The 22,868-nt window shown below is 40.6% G+C and overlaps 1 protein-coding gene across 2 annotated transcripts in view; it reads left to right on the plus strand.

Annotated features, from left to right (window-relative positions):
* Nucleotides 1-1,040: 1,040 nt before the first annotated feature.
* Nucleotides 1,041-22,868, plus strand: part of GLT8D2 (glycosyltransferase 8 domain containing 2) — a 37,706-nt gene continuing 15,878 nt past the window's right edge. Inside the window, exons 1-3 of one of the 2 annotated variants that reach the window (XM_040234835.1) lie at nucleotides 1,041-1,261; nucleotides 18,608-18,654; nucleotides 19,991-20,083. In XM_040234835.1, coding sequence (XP_040090769.1) covers nucleotides 18,636-18,654; nucleotides 19,991-20,083 — 112 coding nt within the window. In that variant the 5' untranslated portion in view covers nucleotides 1,041-1,261; nucleotides 18,608-18,635. The remainder of the gene's footprint in view (nucleotides 1,262-18,607; nucleotides 18,655-19,990; nucleotides 20,084-22,868) is intronic. The other variant, XM_040234837.1, reaches the window with a different exon arrangement.

Below are 22,868 nucleotides of genomic sequence, written 5' to 3' on the forward strand. Positions count from 1 at the left end.
ATCAGCCATAGGTATACATATGTCCCCTCCCTCCTGAACATCCTTCCCACCTCCCATCCTATCCCACCCCTCTAGGTTGTCACAGAGTACCAGATTAGAGCTCCCTGTTTAATACAGCAATTCCCTTTGGCTATCCATTTTACACATGGTAATGTATATTTTTCATTCTTACTCTTCCAGTTTGTCCCTCCTCCACCTTCCCCCACTGTATTAACGCACATACATGGAATCTAGAAAGATGGCACTGATGAACCTGTTTGCAGGACAGCAGTGGAGACGCTGACATAGAGAAAAGACTTGTGGACACAATATTTTTCTTAAAGTGACTACTGGAAAATTTTAAATGGCAATGTGGCTTGCATTATATTTCTGTTGGGCAATATCATTTTAGATGGAGGCAGTGAGCAGAGGCAGACTCATTTCCTTGTAGGAACTAGGGAGAGAAGCCGCTGCTGAATACATTCCATGATCCCAGGCAAAGTGCTGGCATGGTTTCCTGGGTTTCTGAGAATAAATGGCAGGAACACAGAACAGCACAGAACTGGGTGGGGCTGATGCACTGCCTGATTCCTTTCCATGTTCAGGCACAAAACACACCATCTAGAAACTTTCTGTCACTATCATTGCCTTGGCAGAGGATACGACAGTTGTTATCTGGGTTTTGACTTGGAGATGAATGCATTCTAATGACAAGGGCATTTCAGGCGACTCTAGTGGCCATGAAGACAGTCTTAAAACTGGTATGCACTTAATTTCTTCACTTCTGCCCTCTCAACATTTACCTGAGACCCAATGTGTGGTGGAAATTCACCCTCCAAGCATTTGCTTTTTTCCAGTTTTGCATCTTTACCTCCAGAGCAGCCTTGTTTTCAAAATGATTTGCGGGCTGCCGGAGGAGGCTGCAAAAGGAAGTCTGGCCCATCGGAGCCAGCCAGCCAAGCACATCTGGAAGTGGTTTCAGAGGCCTCCTCACTCGGCCAGCACAGCGCCTGGATTCCCAGCTGCTTGGAGCAGGGGTGGAAGAAACCCGACCCACTCCAAAGTCGACGCAAGCAAGGGAGGTGCAGTGGGGGAGCAGGACTCTCTTGGAAACGGAATATTGGCCTCGAGGCTCTCCAGCCCTTTGAGATTTCCAATGGGATCTTAGAAGCAGCTGAAGCACCATGAAGGGCAGTACCCTGGGGCCAGCCACGATTTGAACGCTCTGCCCTGCAGCTCTTTGGACGGAGGAACCCAGAACCCTGACCTCACCGCTCACCAGGTAAACAGAAATTTACAACAGGGTGACAGCCTGTCTATTTCACTCTGGCCTGCTGGCAGCTGTCCTTTATTTTGCTGTAGACGCAAGAAAGTAGATCTGAGGTGGACTGTCCCACGCAAACCGCCTTCAGGCGCCCCCAGCTGATGTTTGTAGCATGGCAGCGGAATCTTCATTTTTTTTGCCATCGCCGCAAATCCAAAATAGTGTGCAAGTTTTTCACATCCTGCATTGCTTTTCCAGACCTGGATTTATCTCCATCTCCCTACCCGCCAAAAAGTGTTGATTTACTGTTTTCCTCATATTTTCAGTGTGGAAATCATCGGCTAGCTAGGACTTGATAAATGCTAGCATTTAAAGCAGGTATGTTTCTGAGCCACAAAAGATTTAATTGAGTTATGAATCTTGTTTTCGGAATCCATCCTAGGAAGCTGTTCTGAGAGCTCCAAGCACCCCACCCCCTTCCCCTGCAAAGAACTAGCAATCATATGAAATCTAAATAAGAGCTTATTGTAAATACAGTAGTCGTAGTGTTCAGGCTGAGAAATGCTTTTTAATGTTCAAAAAATGTCCTCTTATGTTCACTTTATGAGCAAGAATAATACATTGGCTAAGGCTGATAAAGACTGATATGTAACTTATGACATAAGTTAAGAAGGGATACTTAATATAAGAGGAAAAAGAGAAAAAGAAAATATGATATCCAAACATCTGAATGTGCTGTGGAAAAGGCAGTCCCTAGCTGTTTGGCCCTGTGCAGCCAAATATCCCAAGCGACACTGGTTTGTTTGTCTTTTTCCTCCGAATGTTTTGGTGTTGCATTCATACACAGAGTGCTTTTGCATGCTGCATGATGGAATTCTGGGTCTCTATCTGACTCAGAGCTGTGCAGGGCAGTGGTGAGAACATGGGCTCTGGGGTCTGACTCACAGAGATAAGTCTTTGCACTGCCACTTAGCAACTTTGACTCTGGGTGACTCTTCTTATTGGTAAAATAGGAATTAAGCGACATCATATGTGTGAATGTGTTGTGTGCTCAGTCTCTCAGTTGTGTCCGACTCTCTGTGGTCCCATGCACTGTCCATGCTCCTCTGTTTGTAGAATTTTCCAGGCAAGAATATATTCCAGGGTATCTTCCTGACCCAGGGATTGAACCCATGTCTCCAGAGTCTCCTGCACTGGCGGTCGCTCAGTCGTGTCTGATTCTTTGTGACTTCATGGACTATAGCCCGCCAGGCTACTCTGTCCATGGGATTCTCCAGGCAAGAATACTGCAGTTGGCAGTCATTCCCTTCTCCAGGGGATCTTCCCAACCCAGGCATCAAATCCAGTTCTCCTGCATTGCTGGCAGATTCGTTACCAGCTGAGCCATCAGGGAAACACCAAGGCTTTGTCAAGTGACAAGTGACTAACACTTTTACTTTCTTGTGTCTGGAAGGACATAATGAGGATCCGCAGAGCAGTGAGCCCTCAGGGAGGGAGGGAAGCTTCTCTAGAGGTGCTGCTGATGATGCTGGGGCTGGTGAACGTGACCACACACCCTGCACTGGGCCATAGCCCCGCTTTGGATACACGGTTCCCCCCAATAGTCCAGTCACCAGATGTTCCTTACATCCACCCAAGTTGTCTCTCCAGGGCCCAACATTCTTCCTTCTCTTCAAACACCTCTCCTTCTTTTTTCCACTCTGCCTCTCTTTAGTTCTCTTGCCTCTTCCCTTGATGAGAGAAAGACACGCTCACCAAGCCACAGCCCTCACCGTTTCATTCCTAGTTCCCAGGGAGCTTGATTCCAAAGCCTTCTTTTATTTCAGCATCTGCCAAAGAATGTTCCAAAGAAGATAGTCCCATGAGGAAAATATGTTCTGTGAGCCACGTCCTCCTCTCAGCACGCTCAAGTCGTGACGGCATTTTAAAAGTCTTAAGAAGTTCCGCAGAAATCTGCTTGCTTGTTTAACACTGCAGTTCCCAGTTGATGCCAAGCCATTTTATCACATCACATAGCTTAACATGTTATTACTCTGCAATATACTATTTTTTAATTTAATTTTTATTTTTGGGCCTTGCCACATGGCATGTGGGATCTTAGTTCCTCGACCAGGTACTGAACCTGTGCCCCCTGCAATGGACACTTGGAGCATTAACCCCTGGACTTCCAGGGAAGCCTTGCAATATCCTCTTCTGCCCACACCTGTGTTTATCTTGGTTCCTCTTGTGGACGTCCCACTTGCTACCTCCCCTGGTGAACACCCAAGATGATTGGTCATACGTGACATATTGATATGTACAAAGTCTGGCCTAAGGTGGGCAGCAGAAATCAGCAAACGGTCATTGCAAAGGGCCATATAAGGGGCTTTGCAGGCCAGGTGGCCTCCATCATGATGGCTCTGTTCTGCAGAAGTAGTGTGGAATCGGCCATGGAAAAAACATCAAACATCAACATCAAAGAATAAGCCTGGCTATGTTCCCACAAAACGTTATTTAGAAAAAAAAACAAACAATGATGGGCAGGATCTGACTGTAGTTTGTCAACACCTGATCTAAGGCCACGTTGTAAAAGAATGCTTGAATCCAATGCAGGAGAAAGCAGGATGGGTCCTCTGCAAAATGAAGACTTCCCTATCCTGTGTATTTTGGTGGATCTGGAGTAAGACCTTCATGCTCCAGCAAAACATAAAAACGCCAGAGGTGTCTTATTGAAGGTCAAATTCTTAAGTCCTGGTTTTGTCCCTTTTCTTCTCTTCAAGTGAACCCCTTGCTCCTGTCCTGTTGATGGCTCTGCAGCCTGCCTGGTTTAAGCTGAAGAGCCCTACTGTGTTTTATGCACCTGTGAACTTCAGAGTCGAGTCTTATAGAATTCTGTGAAATCACAGATCTTCTTGGCAGTTCTCTTTACCTCTCTGAGATTCAGTTTCCTGGGATAAACTAGGAAGAATAACCTTTTAGGGTTGTGGTGGGAATCAATTTAATTAATTTACATGCAAAGGTCTTAGACCAATGTCTGGTTCATGGAAATTACTATGTAAGTAATTATTTTTGTAATGCATTATTTTATCTAATCTGCAAAACAGTCCCATTTCACAGATTGGGTTTTGTAAATTGCCCAAGATTACACAGTAAGAAATGAGGCAGAACCAGTATTCAAAGTCACAAAGCCTGTGTTGTTTCCACTCAGATATATGCTCTGCTGGATTTAAGTCATTCAAAAGTACATTTTAGGAGCCCTAACTTTTTTCTTCCTTTTGATTCTCAGGTCCTTTCCCATTACTCTTTACCTGAACCCATGGCAGACATGATTAATCAATCACAGTGCTCTCTTTCTTTCTTTCTTTCTTCCTTCCTTCCTTCTTTTCTCTCTCTCTCTTTCTTTTACTGAGTCTGGTGATGGCTTTAGACGCCATCTCCATTTATCAATTCTGAAAACTCCTACCAACTGATTAGATTTGGCATGTAAAATAAAACTTATGGGCTCTGATTTTTGGAATACTTTTCTGGAGTCTTTCCCAGTTTTGCCTTTTCTTCTAAGGCAGAGCTAATCCCCTTAGCAACTGCCAGGTCTCAAAACATTCTTTCCAGATTTGGCCACAGCCCCAAACTCTGGCATCTGGTAAACAGTTCTCTATGCAAGATTCTCCTTGCCACCATTCAGGGCCTTTCCTAAGGATTCCCTCTTTCCAACACCGACTGTGAGGTGACACTCCAGCTGCCTCTTTCTTGCCGTCCTGTAGTCAGGTCTATGGGCTCTGAATGTTCAAGGCTTGACTGTTACTATAGGGAAACCACAACACAGAAGTCACTCAGCCTAGGAAAGCTTACAGACGTGCAGAGGATACAGTTCTGGGCATCCCTGTTGTGAAGGTAAGAGAAAGGCCAAGAATAAAAGCAGAGGGTTTGGGTCTTCTTCTTGGCCTTTCTCTTATTTTTCTTAGGTGTGATAATGGCATTGTGATTATACAGGAGGATGTCCTTGTCCTTGAGAATCGCATGATGAAGTATTTAGGGCTGAAGAGCCGTGTGTGTGTGCCTGTGTGCATGTGTGTGTGTGTGTGTGTGTGTGTGTGTGTGTGTGTGAGGGGGGAGGCAGGAAGTGGGGAGAAAGAGAGAAAGGAAATATGGCAACATGTTACCAATTGGTAAATCTGGTGTAGGGTATATGAACATTAATTCTTTCAGCTTTTTGTAGACTTGAAATGTTTCAAGTGATAAGGAAAAGGAAAATCAAACAAAAAATAAGGATATTAAAGCTGAGTGTATGTTTCCAATTAATTTGATATAATTATTAAACAATAAAGATAGTCACTGTGACCACTGTGCCAATGATGGATTGGGGAAGGGGAGGGAGCAGAGATTCCAGAGGTAGAAAGTCCAGGCGGGAAGTTCCTACAGAGGTAATGAGTGAGATGAGGCAGGATAGAAAGGAGAGGGGTTGAGAAACACGAGGTGGAACTGTCAGAATCAGAGGTTGGTTGGATGAGGGGTTGGGAGGAAGCAGAAGAGGATGCTCAGAGAACACCAGAGGAGCTTCTGTGGGGCAGGTGCTGATTTCAGGTGAGAACAGATGATGTTTGATGTTCTTGTGCAGCTTCCTGGAGGAGAGGGCCACTTGTTCATCCCTCCAGTCTGTAATTATTTTTGAGAGTTTATATCTCTGGGCACTTGTGCTGGGCATATGGCAATGAACAAAAACAGACAAAATACCCTACATCTATGGAACTTGTAGCCTATTGTTGGATGTTGGTGGTTTAGTCGCTAAGTCGGTGTCCAACTTTTGCAACCCCATAGACTGTAGCCTGCCAGGCTCCTCTGTCTATGGGATTCTACAGGCAAGAATACTGGAGTGGGTTGCCATTTCCTTCTCCAGAGGATCTTTCTGATCCAGGATTCAAACTCAAATCTCCTGCATTGCAGGCAGATTCTTTACCAACTGAGCTATGAGGAAATCCCCTACTGTTGGAGGGGAAAGACAATAAACCAGTGAAAAATGGGCAGTATGTTGGATGGTTGTCATTGCTGAGAAGAATATAGACTTTCCTGGCAGTCCAGTGGTTAAGACTCTGTGCTCCCAATGCAGGGGGTATTCAGTCCCTGATTGGGGAACTAAGAAGTAATACATATAACTGGGGTTAGGGGTTTTGCCTGAGTCTGAGCAAAGTGAAGAAGTGAGCCACGTGGATATCTGGGAGGAGTGTTCTGGGTAAAGGGAACATCATGCCATGTGCCAGGAGTATAAAGGGCTCTGAGGCAGAAGAGTATCTGGCAAGGAGGGCAGTGTGATCAGGTGAGATCTTATAGGACACTGATTGGACTTCAGCTTCTACTCTAAGAGAAATAGAGAGGCCTTGGAGAATTCTGAACAGAAATCTAATATAAAAAATATTCAACTAAAGGGGGACAAAGACAGTATCATCCTATCAAAGGATGATGCTGATCAGACCAGGGCGAAGGCAGTACAGGTGGTGAAGATTCTGGATGTATTTTGAAGGTGGAACTGACAGGCTTTGTTGTCAGTCCATCTGTAGGGAAGGAGAAACAGAGAAGAGTCAAGGACAAAACCAAGCTTATTTTCATGGAGCAATTATAAGAATGGAGTTGGGAAAGATGATGGTGTGGGAACATCAGGAGCTAAGATTTCGACATGAGGATGCCTCCAAGTGGAGATGCCCACAGACACTTAGCTTTAGGAGTCTAGAGTCCACATGAGAGAAATGGGCTGCAGACAGTAATTTGGGAGTAATCAGCATGTAAATGGTATCTCAAGCCAGGAGGGGCTTCCCAGGTGTGAGGTGGTAAAGAATCCACCTGCCAACGCAGGAGACATAGGAGACAAAGTTTCAGTTCCTGGGTCAGGAAGATCCCCTGGAGAAGGAAATGGCAACCTGCTCCAGGATTCTTGCCTGGGGAATCCCTTGGACAGAGGAACCTGGTGAGTTTATAGTCCACAGGGTTGCAAGGTTTATATGTCCTCAGTTTCGGACATAACTGAGCTACTGAGCACGCATGCATTCAATCCAGGAAACAGGGTGAGACTGCCTAAGGCAAGAGTTTAGAGAGAGAAGAAATAAAAAATTGAATCCTGAGGTGTTCCACCATTTAGAAGTTCTGGAGATGAGGAAATAGCCGAAGAATCTGAGAATGAGCGATCACACAGTGGGTGGGAAAGCAGGCAAGTGTGGGGTTCCATAGGCTATACACAGGTTGTGTGTAGAGTGGGAGAGAGCTGGCAGGTGGTCTGCACGGCCGTGCATCGGGTCCTCGTCCGTGCAGGAATGAGTCTTGTGATGCATTTCCTCACAGGCAGGAGCCATGTTAGCTCAGAAGAGCTCTCTCAGCCTCTGCCCCAGTTTCTCTTGGCCCCAGATCTCTGCTTCTTACTCTGTGTCTTCTTAAGTATCCTGCAGCTGTTCTCTCTAGCTCTTGTCCCTGATCTCTCCCATTGTTCTTCTACCCCTTTACCCTTCTGCTCCCTCTGCCAAATCCACGCCATCAGCTCCTCTCTAGAAGATGCAAACATCTCTGTACCTACTTAATTAGAACGCTTTTGCCTGTAAATATTGGAAACACCACTTTACAGCAGCTTAAATGGAATGTGCCACCGTCAGAGATGAGATGGAATTGTAAAGACAGGGAGAAAGATGCCAATCAGGCATACTGAATCTCTATAACAATCTCATATTCTTTTAAAAAAGTAAACAAAACAGGTTTTTTCTTGGAAACCTTCTCAAGAACTCCTCTCAGCCTTGCATTTCAAAATCACCTTAGAAGTTTTCCTATAAGAATTTGTTTCAGGAATTCCCTTCCTTGACTCACCACTGCTGTACCTTGCAGTTAGATGTGCCATATCAGGTTTCTGAAGCCTCTTATTTTATCTTAAACAGAGTTTAGAGTTGACAACATGCTGGACAGGAAAAGATAGCACCCTTTTCAGATGCATCGATACTTACTCTTTGGTATGACCTTAATAGTTAGAGTAACTGAGCACTCAGGGGAAAGTGGACCAACTTTCCTGGGAGCTGTGAATTTTATCAACACACAGTGACATCTGTTACCTGCAGCCCACCTCCCCTGCCTCTAGGGGAGCCAAAATAGCTCTTCAAGAGTCCTAAAGAGTGGTTAAAGGGCATCAGCTTTGAAGTCAGAAAGCCCTAATTTCAAATCCCTGCCCCACCATTTAAATACTAGCTGTGTGATTTTGAGCAAGTTACTCTCTCTGAGTCACAATTTCCTCGTTTAAAAAATGGAGTTAGTAATATAATCCATCTGAGTTTGTTCATAAGAATTAAAGAAGATAACAATGTACCTAAATGGTCAACATAGATCTGGGCACAAATTAAGCTCTGTAAATTGTACCTGTTATTATCATCTGGCCCCTGCAAGCTTCTCTGTGTATGTGCACACTGTTTTGGTTACAAGGAATGCATTTGTAAGGATTCTTGTTTGCAAGAAATGGAACATCATTTCAAAGCTGTTTAAGGAAAATACAGGAATTTATTGGGTTGGCTGACTGGGATATCCAGGGAGGAGCTGGCCTCAGGAATTCAGAGCCCAGAGCCTTCTGGCCTCCCTCTCATTCTCTCCCATGGTACTAGATGGTTTTGGGGATGGAACAGACATGTGGTCAAAGACCATGTTAGGTTGACATCTCCTCAAAAAGTTAGCTTAACTCACCTCAAAAAGTTAGCTTAACACATATCATCTAGAATAGTAGGTGGATAAAAAGTACCTGAAACCAGTCTCAGAAGAATCATAAATAATGTGCTTTTTGACTCAATTCTTCCTCAAGTTCATGAGGAGAAAAGGAAAAAGGCCATTGCCAATGCACTCAGAGCTCCTGGGTGTGCAGTCTGAACCCCGGGAAAATGAAAGAGGCATTGTAGCCAGTTGTTTACAGTGAATTAAAGGCTTGAGCCAAATCCACGGTGAAGCGTTTCCCCAGATCACTGCCAACAAGTTCTCACAACACTTTGGTTCATAAGGAATCCCTGGAGTACTATGATACCTTGCCTTTCCTGATTTCATCCCTCGGAGTGTCTCTGCCGTTTTGCTAATTCCTAAAGGTTAATAATCTTCGTTTGCCGACTGTGACCTCTGGTCAAATGTCAAGTTCAGAAGTTCCTTAGAAGGAGAAGAATTAAGAAGCATCGCTTTAATTTTAAAATAAACTTTTAATTTTGAAGACAAATTGTTATTTATGGCAAATTAGCTATTTTTCTTTCTCTTCTTCTTCTTTTTTTTTTTTTAAGATAAAGGAGATCAGTTTTCAGCTCCTGGAAAATGCCACAAAGAAATGATTGAATATGTGACAAAGTTTAATTTTAGGTTTCCAAGCTAAAATGAATTTTAAAATCTAAAATTCTAATGATTATACTTCATGTTTTTTCTCATCAAACTTATCCTGCTATCTTCTGCTTCTCTTAATGCCCACTGCTTCTTCTAATGAACATATAAGATATTATGATAAGCATATAGATAAATGGTAAACTGGGACAACCAGGAAGCAGAGTTATAAGAGGTATATTTTGAGAGAAGAGAGTTTGTTAGCTCTCTCAAATTTTCAGAGCACAGACAAAATACTCCAGAATATTGTGCAAAGATAGAATGGATTTGGGGAAATGTTTGGTTGAAACTTTTTAATGATGTATCAGCCCTTTTCCTGTCTCCTTAAGTCTGGTGCTACATGTAAAATGTTGTTGAATATTTATTTGATGATGTAAGTTACTTTTTAGCAACTGATTGCTATCCAGATCTATAATTCTTGTAAAACGCATAGGAGAGAATAAGAAATCTTCTTTAGAACACATGTCATCCTTTAGATTCAAACTCCTTGACAAATTAAACATTAAAGAAAAAAATCAATTCAAGGGAAAGTGTAGTCTTCTCAACAAATGGTCCCAGAGCAACTGGACATTTATATGATTAAAAATGAACTTTTACCTATACCTCAGGCCATATTAAAAAAAAGGACTCAAAATGGAAATGTAAAAGTACAAAACTCTCAGAAGGAAATGCAGGGGAAACTCATCATGACCTTGAGTTAGACTAAAAGTTCTCAGATATGACATTGAAAGCATGATATGAAAAAGAAAAAAGATTGATGAAATGGACATCATCAATATTAAAAACTTTTGCTTTGGAAAATTTGTTATTAGAAGATTGAAAAGAAGAGCCATCTGCTGGAGGAAAGTATTTGCAAATCACATATCGAAGAAAAAACTTGTATCCAGAATATGTAAAGAACTCTCAAAACTCAAAAATAAGAAAGGGACTTTCTTGGTGGTCCAGTGGTTAGGACCCTGTACTTTCAATGCAGGGGGTGTGAGTTCAATCCCTGGTCAGGGAACTGAGATCCCTCATGCCACAGAGTGTGGCCAAAAAAATCAAAAGGAGCAAATTATGGATACATACAACAGCAAGTATGAATCTCAAATGTCTCTTGTTAAGCAAAAGAAGAGTTTCAGGGACTTCCCTGGTGATACAGTGGATGGGAATTCATCTGTCCATGCAGGGGACACAAGTTTGATCCTTAGTCTGGGAAGATTCCACATGCTGTGGAGCAACTAAGCCAGTACGCCACAATTGCTGAATCTGTGCTCTAAAGCCTGAGAGTGGCAGCTACTGAGCCCTTGTCTCCTAAATCCTGTGTTCCGCAACCAGAGAAGCCACTGCGTTGAGAAGCCCACACTGCCACTAGAGAGTAGCCTCCCATTGCCACAACTAGAGAAAAGCCCACTGAGCAACAAAGACCCAGCACAGCCAAAACTAACTAAAGAAGAGTCTCGAAACACTGTGAACTGCGTGATTCCATTCATATGATATTCTGGACATGGCAAAACCATAGGGACAGAGCCTAGATCAGGGGTTACCAGGGGCTAGGTGTCAGGTTGAGTCCATCTGCGAGAGGACAGTGCAGGGGAATTCCTTGGAGGTGCTGAAATTGTTCTTTATCACATTTGCTGGGATTATCACAAGAATTTCTGCATGTGTTAAGAATCACAGAATGATACAATCAGAAAAGTGAATTCTACTGTAAGTAAAAATTTAGACATTAAAAAAAATCAACAAATCAAATTTTGAAGCTGACCTGATATGCCTTTAATCACTGACATGTCACAAGAAGGAAGCCTTTTTTTTTTTTTTTTAAAGGCAAGTATACTGAATTTTTTTATATGTCACCGGTTGTGTTTCCCTGAGTGAAGTGCTCTTTCTCATTATGGAAGTTCACAATCGGAAATTTATGGAAATCTAGGCCACTACAAAGAAATGACCTTGTCAACATATTTCAAGTGTCTTGGCAGAATAGTTCTTATAAGGCCAATTCTTTATTCTTTGAAGAGGTAGTTGCCTGTCCTGTTAAAAGAAATTGTTCCTGTAATATGTCTAGTTGATAGATGGCTTGGAATTTGCTATGCATTTGTCTCAAGCAAAAGAAGTAAGAAGTTGTTCTGGGAGAAGATGAGGCTACTCTGTTGTGTGTGTGTGCGCGCATGTATGTTTAGCTTCTCTTGTACTTAACTATTTATTTGACTGAGTAGATAATGCATTTATGTCATTCAATGTTCTATGGGTGCCAAGGCTTCTGTTTATCAGTCAGAACAGACCAGTGGGACATCAGTGTTGCCCATTTTAACTGATTGGTGTCGAGAGCCATATTGGTTATTTAGTAAATCCTATAAGATTACCAAGTGAAAAGTCTCCTTCTGTTTTGTGTCCTGGGCCCTTTTTTTATTTTCTATAATGTTCAGTGGAGAGGCAGGTGTCTCAACACTGGTCTATATGAAGTTGTGAAAAGATGGATATTGTAATTACTCCTGGCAGTGTACAGCTATGAAAAACAGGCAAATCTTATCCCAGATCAGTCTCTGGCATGCCTCCAGCCTTCCTTTGAGGGCTTTCTTTTTCATTTGTGCTCCGCACCCCTGACAGTCACCTTGAGAGTCAACCTGCTCCTCTCCTACTGTTTGCCTGGGACAATTTCTCATTCTGCAGTGCACAGCAGCCCGCCCCCAAGTTCCTCCCCATCCCATGCCCATTTCCTTGCCCGCCCCCCCACCCCCGACACACACATACACACACACTCTGTGAGTCTGGGGCTACAAAAAGCTACAGCACAAACCTGGCAAATCTTCCCAAAGAAGCAATTTTACTAGATGGTGAAACATTAAAAACATCAGTTTTCTCTGACATCTTAACCTAGCTACCATTGAATCAGCCCCAGAGATTCTGTAATCTTTAACCTGAGATGTGCAGATGCTTAAAGTGTCCATAGGTACATTTCATTTTTAAGGCACTTAGATGAGAAAAAATGAATCTTTAATTTCACTAACCTCTCATTGAAATTGAGCATTTCCTTCCCTTGTGAATATAGGCAACAAACCACAAAAATTGTGGTACCTGTGACTTCATTATCAGTATAAATCAGATGTTTTCATATTACATTACGGTTGTTACAAATATTTCACATTTTTTAAAGTTCATCACTACCTCAAGTTACAGTAAGTATCCTACCTGCTAATATTCTTTGTTATTTAATAAAGAAGTGTGTTTATTGGTAGATCACAAATTTGTCTTTTTCCCCAAATATCCTGATGGCTTGCTTTAAAATTTTATCATTGATTTTCTTTGTAACACAATATATCTTTTAAGCTTTTAAAGATATTATTCTGAGAAGAGATCTGTAGGATTCACCAGACTTCCAAGATATATGTGTCAAAAAAGGTTAAGATTCTAGCCATCTACCATCTATTTGGAGATTCAAAGGAAATTAACTCTCCTTTCCCCAATGGAATATTCCCTCCAGACTTTATACCAGTCCTTGACGGCTTCCATTCTCCTGTCCAGTACCCACAGAGCTTTATAGATCAGTTGCTTCTCTCTCCCACCCTCCATGTTCAAAATAAAGAACGTGCCCTCTTCCCTTGATTCCTCTCAAATACAGCAACGTGTGTCTTTAGATTCATGGGAAAAGCAGTGTGGAGGCAGGGTGGGGCTTAGAAGGTGCAGAGCATGGCAGAGGCTGCAGACTGAGTCAGTTCTGATGACTGGAAATTCCAGTTCTTCAAAATCCTGAGAGCCCATCTGTACAGAGAAAGAAATTCTTTTTGTTGCTGTTAATTTATTTTTTACTGAAGGATAATTGCTTTATAGAATTTTTTTGTTTTCTGTCAAACCTCATCATGAATCAGCCACAGGTATACATATATCCCCTCCCTTTTGAAACTCCCTCCCATTTCCCTCCCCATCCCACCCCTCTAGGTTGATACAGAGCCCCTGTTTGAGTTTCCTGAGCCATAGAGCAAATTCCCTTTGGCTACCTATTTCACATATGGTAATGTAAGTTTCCATGTTACTCTTGCCATTCATCTCACCCTTTCCTCTCCTCTCCCCATGTCCATAAGTCTTTTCTCTATGTCTGTTTCTTCATTGCTGCCCTGTAAATAAATTCTTCAGTACTATTTTTCTAGATTCCGTATATATGTGTTAGAATACAATATTTATCTTTCTTTTTCTGACTCACTTCACTCTGTATAATAGGTTCTAGATTCATCCACCTCATCAGAACTGACTCAAATGCATTCCTTTTTATGGCTGAGTAATATTCCATTGTGTGTATGTACCACAACTTCTTCATCCATTCATCCATCAGTGGACATCTAGTTTGCTTCCATGTTCTAGCTATTGTAAATACTGCTGCAATGAACAGTGGGATACATGTGTCTTTTTCAATTTTAGTTTCCTCAGGGTATATGCCTAGGAGTGGGATTGCTGGCTCACATGGTGGGTTTTTTTCCTGGTTTTTAAAAGAATCTCCATACCGTCTTCCATAGTGGCTGTATCAGTTTACACTCCCGCCAACAGTGCAAGAGTGTTCCCTTTTCTCCGCACCCTCTCCAGCATTTATTGTCTGTAGACTTTTTGATGATGGCCATTCTGACTGGTGTGAGGTGACATCTCATTGTGGTTTTGATTTGCATTTCTCTAATAATGAGCGATGTTGAGCATCTTTTCCTGTGTTTGTTAGCCATCTCTGTGTCTTCTTTGGAGAAATGTCTGTTTAGGTCTTCTTCCCACTTTTTGATTGGGTTGTTTGTTTTTCTGGCATTCAGTTGTATGAGCTGCTTGTATATTTTGGAAATTAATCCTTTGTCAGTTGTTTCATTTGCTATTATTTCCTCCCATTCTGAGGGTTGTTTTTTCACCTTGCTTATAGTGTCATTTGCTGTGCAAAAGCTTTTAAGTTTAATCAGGTCCCACTTGTTTACTTTTGTTTTTATTTCCATTACTCTAGGAGGTAGGTCATAGAGGATCTTGCTTTGATTTATATCATTGACTGTTTTGCCTATGTTTTCCTCTAAGAGTTTTATAGTTTCTGGTCTTACATTTAGGTCTTTAATCCATTTTGAGTTTATCTTTGTGTATGGTGTTAGGAAGTGTTCTAATTTCATTCTTTTACATGTAGCTGTCCAGTTTTCCCAGAACCATTTATTGAAGAGACTCTCTTTGCCCCATTGTATATTCTTGCCTCCCTTGTCAAAAATAAGGTACCCATAGGTGCATGGATTTATTTCTGGGCTTTCTATCTTGTTCAGTTTGTCTATATTTTTGTTTTGTCTTTTTGCCAGTACCATACTGTTTTGATGACTGTAGCTATGTAGTATATATAATCTGAAGTCAGGAAGGTTGATTCCTCCAGCTCCATTCTTCTTTCTCAAAACTGCTTTGGCTATTTGGGGTCTTTTGTGTTTCCATATGAATTGTAAAATTTTTTGTTCTAGTTCTGTGAAAAATGCCATTGGTAATTTGATAGGGATCACATTGAATCTGTAGATTGCATTTGGTAGTATAATCATTTTCACAATATTGATTCTTCCTACCGAGGAACATTGAATATCTCTCTGTTTATGTCATCTTTGATTTCTTTTATCAGTGTCTTACAATTTTCTGTATACAGTTCTTTTGTCTCCTTAGGTAAGTTTATTCCTAGATATTTAATTCTTTTTGTTGTAATGGTGAATGCAATTGATTCCTTCATTTCTCTTTCTGATTTTTCATTGTTAGTGTATAGAAATGCAAGTGATTTTATGTGTATTGATTTTGTATTCTGCAACTTTGTTAAATTCACTGATTAGCTCTAGAAATTTTCTGATACTATCTTTTGGGTTTTCTATGTACAGTATCATATCATCTGCAAACAGTGAGAGCTTTATTTCTTTTCTGATCTAGATTCCTTTTATTTCTTTTTCTTCTCTGATTGCTGTAGCTAGTACTTCCAGAATTATGTTGAATAATAGTGGTGAAAGTGGACACCCTTGTCTTGTTCCTGATGTTAGGGAGAATGCTTTCAGTTTTTTACCATTGAGAATAATGTTTGCTGTAGGCTTATCATATATGGCCTTTACTATATTGAGGTAGGTTCCTTCTATGCCCATTTTTTGCAGAGTTTTAATCATAAATGGGTGCTGAATTTTGTCAAAGGCTTTTTCTGAACCTATTGAGATGATCATATGGTTTTTATCTTTCAGTTTATTAATATGGTGTATCACATTGATTGATTTGTGTATATTGAAGAATCCTTGCATCCCTGGAATAAACCCAACTTGATCATGATGTATGAGCTTTTTGATGTGTTGCTGAATTCTGTTTGCTAAAATTTTGTTGAGGATTTTTGCATCTATGTTCATCAGTGATATTGGCCTGTAGTTTTCTTATTTTGTGTTGTCTTTGTCTGGTTTTAGTATCAGGGTGATGGTGGCCTCATAGAATGAGTTTGGCAGTGTTCCTCTGCAATTTTTTGAAAGAGATTTAGAAGGATAGGCATTAGCCCTTCTCTAAATGTTTGATAGAATTCTCCTGTGAAGCCATCTGGTCCTGTGCTTTTGCTTTTGGGGAGATTTTTGATCACAGCTTCAATTTCAGTGCTTATAATTTGGTTGTTCATAATTTCTATTTCTTCCTGGTTCAGTCTTGGAAGATTGAACTTATATAAGAATCGGTCCATTTCTTCCAGGTTTTCCATTTTATTGTCATATAATTGTTCATAATAGTCTCTTATAATCCTTTAAATTTCTACATTGCCTGTTGTAACCTCTTCTTTTTCATTTCTAATTTTGTTGATTTGTTTCCTCTCTCTTTGTTCTTGATGAGTCTGGCTAAGGGTTTGTCAATTTTGTTTACCTTCTCAAAGAACCAGCTTTTAGTTTTATTAATCTTTGCTATTATTTCTTCATTTTCATTTATTTCTGCTTGGATCTTTATGATTTTCCTTCCACTAATTTTGGGGGTTTTTTGTTCTTCTTTTTCCAGTTGTTTTAGGTGTAAAGTTGGGTTGTCTATTTGATGTTTTTCTTGTTTCATGAGGCAGGATTGTACTGCTATACACTTCCCTCTTAGAACTGCTTTTGCTGCATCGCATAGCTTTTGAGTTGTTCTGTTTTCATTGTCATTTGTTTCTAGAAATTTTTTGATTTCCCTTCTGATTTCTTCAGTAACCTGTTGGTTATTTAGAAACATGCTGTTTAATAAGTTCTAATGTGTGATTGGCATTAGATCCTGTCCCAGGATCTTTCTCCACCTTACATGCTGTTCTTTTGGGGCTGCTGCCAAACCACAGGATTCCAGCTCATCATTTACTCTTAGCCCTCTTCTTCTCTTACCTCTATCCATTCATCTATGCGTAGAAAATCTGGATTTCATAATGAAGAATTTTCTCCCCAAAAAGAGATCTTCTGACAATGAAAGGAACTATTTTTTTTCAGATATTTTTGTAACAGTTTACATGAATTTAAAGGTAAAATGAGAAACTTGTTAGGTATTTTCAACTCACTGTGGATGACTTTGAGTGTCTGCTCTCCTTTATCATCAGAATCTCTGTGGGAATGTTTGAAAAACATTACTTTAGGGATTTAAGGAAGACAAAGGTGGATGAAGGGGGCTACATGCACTTAAAATAAAATCCATACTCCCTTACTGACCCCCGTAGTTTGTCTTCAGCTTCTTCTGCTCAGTCTCTTCCTTAGTCCATTATGTTCCAGCTACATTGAGCCTCCTGTGGTACTTAGGATCCTCAGCCCCATGGCCTTTGCACTTGCTGTTCCCTTTGCCTGGTATGCTCGTCTGCATTCTCTCCACTGGCTCCTGCTCTTTCTCCTGACCAAATGTCATCTCCTCGGCTTTTCCTGATTTGTCTTCAAGATGCTTCCCTACCTCTATTCATCTAGAGGTATTCTAGCAGCTCTATGTCTAATTTCCTTTATGTCTAATTATTTTATTCATAATCTACTGATAATTAGTTTGTTTGTTACATTTTAATATCTGTTTTCCCCACTGAACATAGCTTCATGATGTTAGGGACCAAGGCTAGTTTGTTCATTACTGCATCCCCAGGACATAGCACAGTGCTGGACTTTTAGTAGGATCTCAGTAAATGTTTACTGAATGAATGATTGAATGGGGGTGTAAAGTGTACTCCTCTGAGGATGGTTCTGTTTTCTTAAGGGATTCCTAAAGATGTAGGAGCATCCTTATCAAAGGAAGGAAGTTATGATAGCAGAGGAAAAGGCATGGGATTGATAGTTTATATCAAGGAAACTTTCATATGTGACATTTCTTTTAGTTAGTGCCGTCTGACCTGCTAACCCAGGGGACTCACATGGCTGTTCTTTTTTTATAAATTTGTTTATTTTTATTGGAGGCTAATTACTTTACAATATTGTGGTGGTTTTTGCCATACATTGACATGAATCAGCCATGGGTTATCCCAGTAAACTGGCCTTGAGCACCCTGTCTCATGCATTGAACCTGGAATGGCAATCTATTTCACATATGGTAATATACATGTTTCAATGCTATTCTCTCAAATCATCCCACCCTTGCCTTCTCCCACAGAGTCCAAAAGTCTGTTCTTTACATCTGTGTCTCTTTTGCTGTCTCACATATAGGGTTATTGTTACCATCTTTCTAAATTCCAATATATGCATTAATATACTTATTGCTGTTTTTCTTTCTGACTTACTTCACTCTGTATAATAGGCTTCAGTTTCATTCACCTCATTAGAACTGATTCAAATGCATTCTTTTTAATAGCTGAGTAATACATTGTGTATATTACCACAGCTTCTTGAAGAAGGTAAAAGATTACCATTGGGGGCCTTTTGCACATTTTGTACAACCAGAGAAATCAATCTGAAGAGGTGAGATCTACATTTACAAAATAGTTTCCAAAATTCTAAATTCAGAACAGTTAAGAATAATTATAAAATTTGCCATACATCAAACAGTCAAAGACACAGTCCTTAATAATTATATTATGACTTTTGGGTTGATTATCTATTAAGCAAAATTTTATTCTTTAATCCACAGGTCACAGTTTTTATCCACGAGAACCCACATGGCTTTGTTACGAAAAAGTAAGATTACAAACTTTGGAAAGTTATTATTTAAAATAGATATTTTGGAGGACTGTTTTGATGCTGGGTCTTCTTCTGTGTCTTTTTCTTTTATTTATTTATTTAGTTTTGAAATCTTCTTTGATTTTCATGGATAGTTTTTCCAAAGGCAATTCTTAGCATCATCATAGGAGGATGATTTCTGTAGAAAGTTAAGTGTTTTGTTCAGGGGTAGATTTTTCATGAGTGGTCTGATGGTTCTATAAAAGTTGCAAATATGGTTTATTTTCTCATTTTAAATAAATATTCATGTTTCTGTCTAATTTGTAATTTGTCTTCTTATTCTTAAAGAGTCATCTCAAATTATTTAATCTTATGACACCATCAAAACCTGGATTTGCCTCTGATTTTATATCCAGTTGTTTGTGAATCTAATGGGAAAATAATAACCTAATTGTGTTACTGTTACCCTCAGAGTAGAGCTGCCCAATGTAGCAGATAAAAAGATAAAATATCCAGTTAGACTTGAATTTCTAATAAACTATGAATAATTTTTTAGTGTAAGTATATCCCCAATACTGCATGGGACATATTTATACTAAAAAAGGGTCAAAAGGTAAAGGCATTGGGCTGCTTCCCCAAACTGGCTCTGGGATGGGAATGTTAATCAGTTGTATTGACAAACTCTAAATTTTGTCTCGTCTTCTGCTTCTCTGTATTTCTGTTTTAAACTGAGTATAGTATCTGCTTGTCTCTGTCTGAATCTGATAACCCAGAAAGGCAGAGAGGAGATGGTGGATGTCAGTAAGGCAGAACAACTGAGCTTTAGGATGTAGCTCTGAAAGGCATCCATGAAGACTGTCCAACTCCTTCCTTTTACGAATGTGAAGACAAATGCCTAGGGGCCATAAAATAGATCAGTATGAAGCCAATAAATGAATATCTTGATGCACGAAAATAGTAAATGATAATACATAAGAGTTTTAAAGTCTTTATTGGGCTTTCATTAGCTTTGTTAACTCTCAAAACACCCCTGAAAGGTAATGATTATTGTTACAATCCCCATTTAGCAGGTGAGCAAACTGAGGCTCAGAGAGGTTAAGTAATCTGCACATCAGACTGCCTGGGAAGAGCCCTGTCTCTTCTTAAACTACACCTGGTATCCTTGAGTATCACCAGTATCACAGATTAACCGTTTACTCCACATGCTGTCTGCTTAGAGAAAGGTTCTAGACCTCTACTTCTGTGTATGTCAGAAATGTCAGGGAGCACATGTGTTCACACTGGCTATTGTAAACTTAATCCACAATTTCAGTTTGACAGGTTAGACTTGAACATGTTTCTATCTTTATTTCAGTTAACCAGGTGTTGCTGTTCCTTCTGATTGTGACCCTCTGTGGGATTCTGTATAAGAAAGTTCATAAGGGGACCATGCTCAGGAATGAAGCAGGTATGATAAGTGATGCAAGCCAATTACAAAAAGATGAATACTGTGTGATTCCATTAATATGAGATAGAATCGTCAAATTCATGATGACAGAAGGCACAGTGATGACTGCCAGGAGCTGAGTGAGTTGGGGAGGGAATTATTGTTTACTGGGTATAGAGTTTCTGTTTTGCAAGATGAAAAGTGTTATGGGGATAGATGATACTGATGGTTGTACAACAGTTGTGAATGTATTTAATACCATTGAACTGTACATTTGAAAATGGTTAAGATGGTAAGATTTTTTGTAATAGATTTATTTGGCTACACCAGATCTTAAATTGCAACATGTGAATTCTTAGTTGAGGAATGTGAGATCAAGTTCCTTGACCAGGGATCAAACCCCCAGCCCCCTGCATTGGGAGAACAGAGTCTTAGCCACTGGACCATCAAGGAAGTCCAAGATGGTAAATTTTCTGTTGCATATTTTACCACAATAAAAATAAATATGGAAAAGAATGAAGCAGGTAAGCAGGCATGTAGTCCACCAAGAAGAGATACCTAATTGAGACTTCCCTGGTCCAGTGGCTAAGACTCTGAGCTTCCAAATGCAGGGGGCCTGGGTTCAATTCCTGGTCAGGGAACTAGATCCTACATGCCACAACTAAGAGTTTGCATGCCATAACTGATGATGACCTACATGAGTGGGATGGGGGAGGCGGTGGGAGAGAGGTCCAAGAGGGGATACATGTATATATATAGCTGATTTGCTTTATTGTACAGCAGAAGATAACACTGAAAAGCAGTTATACTCCAATAAATAATAATAATAAAATTTAGATTCTGCATGCCCCAACTAAGACCCAGGACAGCTAAATAAAGGAATGAATGAAATAAAATACTTAAATACACAGTTTAGGTCCTTTCAATAGGTAGGTTCAGAGACAAGCAAAAATTTGGTCAGTTTCCAAGGACTTGTTTGTAGAAAACTCACCAACACTAACATTTTAGTTGTGTTCTAGAGTTATTACTCCTACTCAAACTTTAACACTTATAAGAACCACACAGAGGGTGTGTTAAAACACACTCCTGGCCCCAAGTTTGTTTGGTTGGTTTTTGTTTTTCCCCCCCAATCTATCTTTTCAAAATTAATTATTTTTGGCTGTGCTGGGCCTTTGTTGCCGTGAAGGCTTTTCTCTAGTTGCAGAGAGCAGGGGCTACTTTTCATTAAGTGCGGTGGCTTCTCTTGTTGCAGAGTAAGGGCTCTGTGCTGGCTTCAGTAGTTGCAGTTTGAGGGCTCTAGAGCACAAACTCTGGAGAAGGCAAAGGCACCCCACTCCAGTACTCTTGCCTGGAAAATCCCATGGATGGAGGACCCTGGTGGGCTGCAGTCCATGGGGTCGCCATGAGTCGGACACGACTGAGCGACTTCACTTTCACTTTTCACTTTCATGCATTGGAGAAGGAAATGGCAACCCACTTCAGTGTTCTTGCCTGGAGAATCCCAGGGATGGGGGAGCCTGGTGGGCTGCCGTCTCTGGGGTCGCACAGAGTCGGACACGACTGAAGCGACTTAGCAGCAGCAGCAGCAGAGCACAAGCTCAATAGTTGTGACGCACAGGCTTAGTTGCACCACGACATGTGGGATCTTCTTGAACCAAGAATCAAGCCTGCGTCTCTTGCATTGGCAGGTGGATTCTTTATCACTGACCCACCAGGGAAGTCCCATTTGTCAATTTTTAATCAGCAAAAATAGCCTCATTTAGGGCTTTCCAGGTGATGCTAGTGGTAAAGAATCTGCCTGCCAGTACAGGAGATGCAAGAAATCACTGGGTCAGGAAGATCCCCTGCAGAAGGAAATGGCACCCTACTCTTGTATTCTTGCCTGGAAAATTCCGTGGGCAGAGGAGCCTGGCGGACTACAGTCCTTGGGGTCGCAAAGAGTTGGACACGAGTGACTGAACACGCACAATAGCCTCATTTAACTTAATACTAGGGGTTAGGGCTTCAACATTATACATTTTCGGGATATACAATTCAGTCCACAATAGTATGGAAAGAATGACTCAGTAAATTTCTTTGAGAAAGAGAGAAGGTCATATAAGGTCAAATGTTGTTTGAACTTCAAGCTGTTTACTCCACACATTTCACTTCCTGCCCACAGGCCAACACATTCAGCTGGCTGATCCCACTGCAAACTCGTTTCTCCATGGAAATAAATGAGATGCTTTTATAATAGCTGTTAAAAGAACTGTTAGAAAGCACATATCCTGACTAATTAATTGGCCATATGGTGTTTGGACCACATAAATTTATCCAATAGCACATTTTTATCCCATTCAGTGTTAAAATTTTAAAAAGCAATTGGTGCTATGAAATACTGCCCAAAAGAACACAATGTTGGCATCGAAAGATGGATATCTGTGGTATGTTATATGAAAAAAGCAAGCTACAGAGACTATGAAAGTATGATTTCATTTTGGTTTTAAAATAATACATAAAATTTCATGTAATATTTATACTGTGTGTAGTTTACATGCTTTGGGGGTACATTAAGAAGGGTTTGAGAGACACATACCCACCTGGCAGGAGGTCTGCCTTGGAAATGAGGCTGAGAGGGCTGCAGAAACCGATCACCATTTACTGGATCCTCTTCCGTTTGGGCTGGAGTTTTTCAAGAAGGGCGTGTTGATTTTTTAATAGACTTTACTTTTTAGAGCGGTTTTAGGTTCACAGAAGGTACAGAGACTTCTTCCATTCCTCCTTCCACCACACACACACACACACAAATACATACCTACACACACAT

This window comes from Oryx dammah, unplaced genomic scaffold (assembly GCF_014754425.2).
Source record: "Oryx dammah isolate SB20612 unplaced genomic scaffold, SCBI_Odam_1.1 HiC_scaffold_29, whole genome shotgun sequence".
Taxonomy (NCBI): Eukaryota; Metazoa; Chordata; class Mammalia; order Artiodactyla; family Bovidae; genus Oryx; species Oryx dammah.